The sequence below is a fragment of the Danio aesculapii genome, chromosome 14 (genome assembly GCF_903798145.1).
Source record: "Danio aesculapii chromosome 14, fDanAes4.1, whole genome shotgun sequence".
NCBI lineage: Eukaryota > Metazoa > Chordata > Actinopteri > Cypriniformes > Danionidae > Danio > Danio aesculapii.
Genome location: NC_079448.1, coordinates 10,745,509 through 10,754,150, shown reverse-complemented (window position 1 = coordinate 10,754,150; position 8,642 = coordinate 10,745,509). Strand labels below are relative to the sequence as shown.

Here is an 8,642-nt window from a genome sequence, read left to right as displayed (position 1 = left end):
TTTCACAGATGTCAATTCACGCACTTTTAATGACACGTGCCACTGACCAGCGGGAATATTACAGACTGGATTTCATTTGTTGATTTGTTTGGTTACCGTTTTTGCAAATCCCATGTCTTATTTATCTGTTTGTTTACTGTACAAGATCTGTATTATGGTGTGAGTGACGCGCAATTCACCTTAAAACACCTCGACAAAAACGCGGTAAGTCTTAAGATTTTTGTTTTTTATTTTAGTAGCTATTTGTAAATTAGCCACAAAGATATCTGTTGTATTTTAGTACCTTTTCGTCTTTTGTAATAGAGAATGTGAGGTATCATACTGCAGTCTCGCCTAGATTTAAATTAAATATGTTTTTGCTACATCTTCAAGAGTTTTCATAATAGAAACAGTTTACGATATAAAAAAGTACTAAAAAATTATAGTATATTTTACTGATTTTAAAATACATGTAAAGGAAAATACATTTACTGTAAAACATAAAATGTTTTTTATATGCTAACATTGTAATATAGCATACAGTTAGAGGCAAGATTATTCTTCAGATATTTCCCAAGTACTTTTTTTCAACATAATACACGTATCAACAGAATAATAACTAATTTATTATAATGACAGTACATAATAATTATCAGCTTAAATTGCAATTTAAATGCTTATCTGGGTAAAAGTAGGTTAACTAGGCAAGTTCGGTTAATTAGGCAAATCTGGACAAAAGTGGTTTGTTCTGTTGTTAACAGAAAAAATTCATTAACATTTCACAGGAGGACTAATAATTTTGTCTTCAACTTTATTACAGCTTTAAATTAGCTTAAAATTGTGTATTTTATTTTTTATGGCATAATATATATATATATATATATATATATATATATACACTCACCGGCCACTTTATTGGGTACATCTTAGTACCGGTTGGATCCTCTTTTGCCTTCAGAACTGCCTTAGTCCTTCTTTGTGGCATAGATTTAACAAGGTACTTGAAATATTCCTCAGTGATTTTGGTCCATATTCACGTGATTTATCAGCAGCACATCCATAATGTGAATCTCCTGTTCCACCACATCCCAAGGGTGCTCTATTGGATTGGGTTCTGGTGACTGTGGAGGCCATTTAAGTACAGTAAACTCATTGTCATGATCAAGAAACCAGTTCCTGAGATGATTCGCGCTTTATGACATGGCGTGTTTACCCACTGGAAGTAGCCATTAGAAGATGGGTACACTGTGGTCATAAAGGGATGAACATGGTCAGCAACAATACTCATGTAGGCTGTGTCGTTGACACGATGCTCAATTGGTACTAATGGGCCCAAAGTTTGCCAAGAAAATATCCCTCACACCATTACACCACCATTTCCAGCCAGAACCATTGATACAAGGCAGGATGGATCCATGCTTTCATGTTGTTGACGCCAAATTCTGACCCTACCATCCAAATGTTGCAGCAGAAATCAAGAATCATCAGACCAGGCAACGTTTTTCTGATCAGCAGCAGATCGTCTTATCCATGTCTACATGCCTTAATGCATTGAGTTGCTGCCATGTGATTGGGTGATTAGAAATTTGCATTAACAAGCTGTAGGACAGGTACCTAATATTGTGGCTGGTAAGTGTATATAAACATTCAAACTTTTTAGGTACTAATATGTACCTTTGAGGTACCAGCAATCACCCTTTTAATACAAATATGTACCATCTAAAAAGGTACCACCCCAGAGACATCTCTTACCTTTATATCTGAGTGTAAAACCATAAGTTAATGTAAACACAACAGTGTAGACTTGTAAATCTAATCATTAAAAACACTTTGAAAATGTGCTACTGTCTTAAGTTTCATATCAGTTTATTATGTTTTCACATTACTGATAATATAGGTTAACTTTGCAATTTTGGTGGACCTTGGTCAGAGTGGTGTGCAATATTAATATTTACATGTATGAAAACGAGGCTGTAAAGAACTGGGGCTTGTTTCAGTAAGGAGGTTCAACCAACTCTGAGTTTAAACTTGAACTCTGATTTGATTTACTGAAAGATTAAAAACTGAGTTTCAGTTTAAGAATAGCTGATCTGAGTTGGGTCAATCAACTTTGAGTAGACCAACTCAGAGTTAAGCGCACAGACCGCCACTATAAAAAGGCATTATCAATAGAGCGCAGATATTAGGAGTGACTATGGCAACATCTTAAAAAAAGAGATCAGCTTTTCTTTCTCCAGCTGAACTTGATGTGCTCATGCAAAGTTATAGCAAATATGACCATATATTTAAAAAAGCAACACCACTGCAGCAGTGAAACAGAGACAGTTAGCGTGGGAATACATAGCTGCTCAAGTTAATGCTTAATTTTACATTTAAAGTTTTAAATATTTAAGTAAAATATGGAAATGTAAGGCTAAGACGAGAAATACCGATTTGTCTTTAAAAAAATCGGAGGAGACCGACAGAAACTCAGAGTTTAGAGAATAAAACCTGCTCCTGACCAGGTTAGGTTCACAAAGTTACCACAGTAACTAACTCTGAGTTAAAGTTACCTCTCTTTCAGAAACAGGCTTGACTTGACCCTGCTTTCTTGAGTTTGACAAACCTGCCATTTTGAAACGGAAAACCCAGAGTTTCTCTCATTTCAGGGTTAAAATACTCTGAGTTTTCACTTACCCTCCTTTCTGAAACGGGCCCCAGATGTACAGCCTGTCCAATACTGTTGTTTGACAATATATCAGTTGTTCAGCTGAGTAAAAAAAAGACAGAAATCTCTTTTTAAATCTCTTCAAAACAATTGAATGCATTTAGCTGTGTTTATTTATAGCCTTTAAACAATGCAAGCTAATGTGAAGACTTTAAAGTTTCTATATTTATATAAAAATATTATATATATTGAATTATTTCTATTTGATACTTTTATTATTGCCAAACATATTACATAGTTGAAGTCAGAATTATTAGCCCCCCTGAATTATAAGCCCCCCTGTTTATTTTTGTCCAATTTCTGTTTAATGGAGAGAAGATTTTCTTAACACATTTCTAAACATAATAGTTTTAATAACTCATTTCTTTTATCTTTGCCAAGATGACAGTAAATAATATTTTACTAGATATTTTTCAAGACATTTCTACACAGCTTAAAGTGACATTTTTAAGGCTTAACTAGGTTAATTAGGTTAACTAGGCAGGTTTGGGGAATTAGACAATTATTGTATAAAGATGGTTTGTTCTGTCGAAAAAAAAAAAAAAAAAAAAAAAAATATATATATATATATATATATATATATATATATATATATATATATATATATATATAGCTTAAAAGGGCTAATATTTTTTTTTACCTTAAAATGGTTCTTAAAAAATTTAAAACTGCTTTTATTCTAGCCGAAATAAAACAAATAAGACTTTCTCCAGAAGAAATAATATTATCAGACATACTGTAAAAATTTCCTTCCTCTGTTAAACATAATTTGGGAAATAATTAAAAAAGAAACAGAATTCAAAGGGGGGTTAATAATTCTGACCAACTGTATATAAACAAAGAAATAAGCTAATGTAACATATAATAATGCATAATGTAAATGTTTTCAAATGTAAAATCTAATAAAATAGACCGTAACATCCATAAAAAGGTTATCATGACATTCAATTGTCTTATTATTTGAAAGTTTAAGAGAAGAAATGGTAATAAAAATAAGCAAGAAGCAAATCTTGCTAACAAATGAATAATTTTGTATTCAATATAAGAAAATTTTTCATGTATTCAATAGATCAAATCTTGAGATTTTCATATTAGAAAAAACATCTTTAAGGACAAAATTATGGGTCATATTTGTACATTTGAAAGCAGAAGAATTTAAAGTTTCACCCAAAACTGAAATCTGTCATCATTTACTCACCCTTTACATGTTTGAGTTTCTTTCTTCAGTTGAACACAAAAGAAGATATTCTGAAAATGTTGGAAACCTGTAACCCTTGACCTCCAAGGTATTTGTTTTTCCTATGGAAGTCAATGGTTACATCTCCATAAACAAAGAGGTTATTGTTGCATACATTTTTATAACATTTATTGGCATCTTTTACTCCAGAACAATCACAATAAGAGCAGAGTGATATGACACGATGCATAAATCAGGGATGTGATTCTGTGAAATACGGATTTCCATATTTTCCGAGTTCAATGGGGTGACCCCTGTAATTAACGTAAATCATTAATGCAGACGACAACAGTGGTTTGTTCTGTAGTCAATAGAAAAAAATTATTTCAATAAAAGAGGGCTGTAATAATATTAACCTTAAAAATGTATTTCAAAATAATTTTATTCCAGCCAAACTAAAAGAAATAAGACTTTCTCCAGAAAAAAAAATAACAGAGAAAATGTTTGGAAATTCTGTCCACTCACTGGCCACTTTATTAGGTACACCTTACTAGTACCAGGTTGGACCCCGATTTGCTTTCAAAACTGCTCCAATCCTTTGTGGCATAGATTCAACAAGGTACTGGAACTATTCGTCAAAGATTTTGGACCATATTGACATGATAGCATCACGCAGTTGCTGCAGATTTGTTGGCTGCACATCCATGATGCGAATCTCTCGTTCCACCACATCCCAAAGGTGCTCTATTTGCTTTTCCTAAGGAGGTCAATGGTTACCTCTCCATAAAAGAGGTTATTGTTCTTTTCCGAGTTCAATGGTGCGACCCCTGTAATTAGAGTAAATCATTAAAGCAGACGACCTGATGGTTTTCCCCTTCAGTGCTCATCATTGTGAATAAGGAGTAGTAACTGCTTCATTCCGGACGTCTTTCAGGAATTTAATTGTAGACCTACCTAGGTTACTGTATATATAACATAATGATATAGTGTAGTCCTATAATGTGCACGTATGATGAAGCCACTGATAATATACAAGATTTTAAAATCGGTAGTAGTTTATTTATCACGTGGAATAAAAAGTCCACTAAAATACAGGGTAAATTATATTCTGTGGACACAAGAGAACTGAGTTAGTGGCGCCATCTAGTGACAGTGTGGATCTGTACCAACACTGAGGTACAAAGTAGGCTATTAACCGATTAAACATTACTTAGGTGACTGTTAAACTGCTTAATATTTAAACTGATAAAACAAAAAATGAAACTTAAATCATGTGGCCAATATCAAATATTTTTAATAAAGAATATTATTTATAATTTTTAAGAGTTATTTATATTATTTAAAAACAAACAAATATAATAAATATATAAAAATAAATGTATATAAATATTTATATATTTAATTTATTTTTATTTTTTTGTCTTTTTTTTATCCTCGGTTGATCACATGCCTGATAAATGTGCATTAAAATTAATTTTGAACAGTTTACATGAATTTGTTTGTTGACTCATTACAAACATTCTATGCAAATTTCGCATTATACATGTTAAATTAACAACAGAACCATGACTACATTTATTATCTGTATATGCCGCATTTCGAGTTCCGCATGGCTGTCTCTCATGAATACACATGAAGAAACATTGCTATTCCCCTCCTATATTTAGCTGCTTGTTCAAACTACTTGTTTAAATTAAGCTGAATCAACACATTTTTTTTAGGTTTTTTTGGTGGGGGGAGAGGTTCAGTAGTTATTTAGTAGGAACTAGTAAACCTAATAGTTTTATGTTCTGTCTACTTAAATTTGCAAAACTATAAGTTTTAATATTAATAGTAACTTAATAGCATTAGTAAGTTAATTTAATCGATTTATGTTGGGACAACATGAACGAATTGCTAAATAAACAGATTTAACCACTTTCATTGATGTAGCGTGACTAATAAACACATGACTACATTGTAAAACCTAAAAAGTTAGAGTAAATTAAACCATTTGAGGAGACCGATAGCAACAAACCTAAAGTTTAAGAACTAATCCTAATGAGAACTGGGAACTTAATCCATTTGAGTAAAAGAAGCTATTTGAGCACAGTAAAACCCAATAAATAAAGAGAACTCAAACCAACTGAGTACTGTAAAACTCAGTAAGTTAAGGCAACTCAAACCATTTGAGGAAAACGATTGCAACAAACCATTTAGTTAAGAAACTAATCTATACGAGTACTGTGGCCAGCCCTACCTCACAGCCTCATTTTCATCCTTTAATATGGCATCAAACTTCACTTGGGTATGGGGATATTTTGTTGGTGTCTGACAAATCTTCTGAAATACTAGCAGCACCTGTGTTGATCCTCAAATCTTTCTTTTCTTGTAGGCTATATGGCTTTATGTCTGTGTCGATACCGCCGGCGGATCATCTTGTTCTGTTCACCATGCATACTGCTGCTTCCAGTCTGCATCTACGTCATGATTGCCATGTCCTATGTCATGAAACACGGTGACACCGGTGGGTATGCCGGCTCTGGTACCTATGTCTCCACTGCTTCTCTTCCTGTACTGCCAGACCGCTTTATAGCCCGTGGTCTTAAACGCTCCAAAGATCTGGCGCCACATCCGGAAAACTCTTTCTGGAGAAGTGAGCTAGAAAGCGGCGCACTATGGAACATCATCCAGTACATGATGGATCGCCAGCGCAACCCCATTCTAAGTCCACATCTAACTATAGAAACATCCAGTAATTCTGAAAGATCCAAAAGTGAGAATGGATGTTCTCCAAATTCTAACATTGACATTACGATGCCTGATTTCCTCACTCTACCTACGCAGATGAAGAACTTTGTGAGCACAATGCATTGTAGAGACTATGCCATAATCATAGACCCTTTAGATGTTTGCAATCATGGACCACTTGCAAAGAAATGGGCACCGACGTTGCTTCTAGCAATAAAAACTCAAACTGCGAATTTTGAAAACAGGGAAGCGATAAGAGAAACTTGGGGACGTTCTGGAAGGATAAAGACCCGGGATGGGCAGCTAAAGATTGTTCGAAGGGTCTTCCTTCTTGGGAAGTCCAAAAGCGAGCAGCATGAAGAAAAACTGCAATTAGAGAGTCAGAAATATGGTGACATCCTCCAATGGGAGTTCACAGACACATTTTTTAACCTCACCCTGAAAGATGTGCTGTTCTGGGAGTGGTTCTCAAGGCGGTGCCCACATGCCCGATTCATCTTTAAAGGTGATGATGATGTGTTTGTGAGAACACCTGCTGTTCTGGACTATCTACAGGCTGTGGAGGCCAATGAAAGCTTCTCAGATGAATCCAAAAAGATGGAGCGATTTGTCATTGGGGATGTGATACACAATGCAGCACCTATACGCACTAATAACACCAAGTATTTCATCCCGGAGAGCTTTTTTAAAGGGCTGTACCCTTCATACCCTGGTGGAGGAGGGGTGGTTTACTCTGGCTCTCTGGCCCATAGGCTCTTGGAGGTTTCACAAAGGGTTCATCTGTTCCCCATTGATGATGTCTACTTGGGCATGTGTCTTCGAAGACTGGGTGTTTACCCTGTCCACCATCCTGCATTCCTTACCTTTGACTTCCCCAAGGATGAGCCCAGAGAACCCTGCGCTAATCATACCATTCTTCTAGTGCATAAGCGCAGCCCAGCTGAGATGTTCAAACTGTGGTTTGAAACCCTGATTCCAAGTCCCGAATGCAGAAACGCAACGCTCAGGGTCAAACCTAGACCTGACTGAGTTCTGAAGACTTTGACTTTTCCTACCTGAAGGAAGTTTTGACGTATATTGAATACTTGAAAACTAGTGTTATGCAATTCATGATATTTTGTATATACTTTTGTTATTTTGAGTCTTGAACTATTTTTTAAAGTTCCGTTAAAACAAATGTAGCGGCAGAGCTTTTCATTCATGTTGTGACATGAAGAGAAACTCAAGGTTTTTTACATTTTAATTAAAAACTGACGTAAATAAAAATGAAAAATGGATGAATTGTTCACAACAATCGTTCATCTATAACAGGGGTGGTCCAGGGGGGTCGGTGTCCTGCAGAGTTTAGCTACAACTTGCCACAACACACCTGCCAAGATATTTCTACCAAGCATACACTAAAAAAATACCTCTTAATTAACGGTTTCTGAATTTTGTGATTCATAATGTATGTTTTTTGCTTATTTAAGGTTGTTAATTGCATTATGTGACCTTGATCTGGGCTCCGGCGACTTTTGATATTGACATTTTAGTAGTTTGAAATTATTTATTGTATAACAAATGATATATAGAGAAATGTCAGTGATTTTACAGAAAGTGTGCTGACAGTTTATTAGAAGGTTTATGTAACATAATACACAATATATCACTTTAAACTATTAAAAATGTTAAGAAAAGTCACTTTTTTGAACATTTCAAAGTTAAATTTGTTGAAAGAAAGATCGAGGTCCAATAATGCAATTCAAAAACTTTAAAAAGTGGGAAAAAATAGAAACACAAATCACAAAATGCAGAAAATTACTAATTTAACAAAAGTTTTAGCAGTATAGTAAGTACTTGATGGCCTGTGTGGGTCTGATTGGGGTTGAAGCTAAACTATGCTGGACACCGACCCTCCAAGACCGAATCTGGGCACCCATTATCTATAACATGCATTTAAAAAGGTTAATATTTATTTCATGCTAATTGCTGAAGTGTTACTGTCAATTTAATACGCCGAAACAAGCTAAATATTTTACTTGAATAAAAAGAAGGGCACAACAACAAACA

General features: G+C 34.6%; 1 protein-coding gene across 1 annotated transcript; it reads left to right on the top strand.

Moving 5' to 3' along the window:
- On the top strand, positions 1-8,640 carry si:dkey-160o24.3 (N-acetyllactosaminide beta-1,3-N-acetylglucosaminyltransferase 2). The gene is made up of 2 exons (XM_056472658.1): positions 1-204; positions 6,238-8,640. Exon 2 carries the CDS (start codon positions 6,243-6,245, stop codon positions 7,620-7,622), a length of 1,380 nt encoding a protein of 459 aa, XP_056328633.1. The 5' UTR covers positions 1-204; positions 6,238-6,242; the 3' UTR covers positions 7,623-8,640.
- Positions 8,641-8,642: the final 2 nt, after the last annotated feature.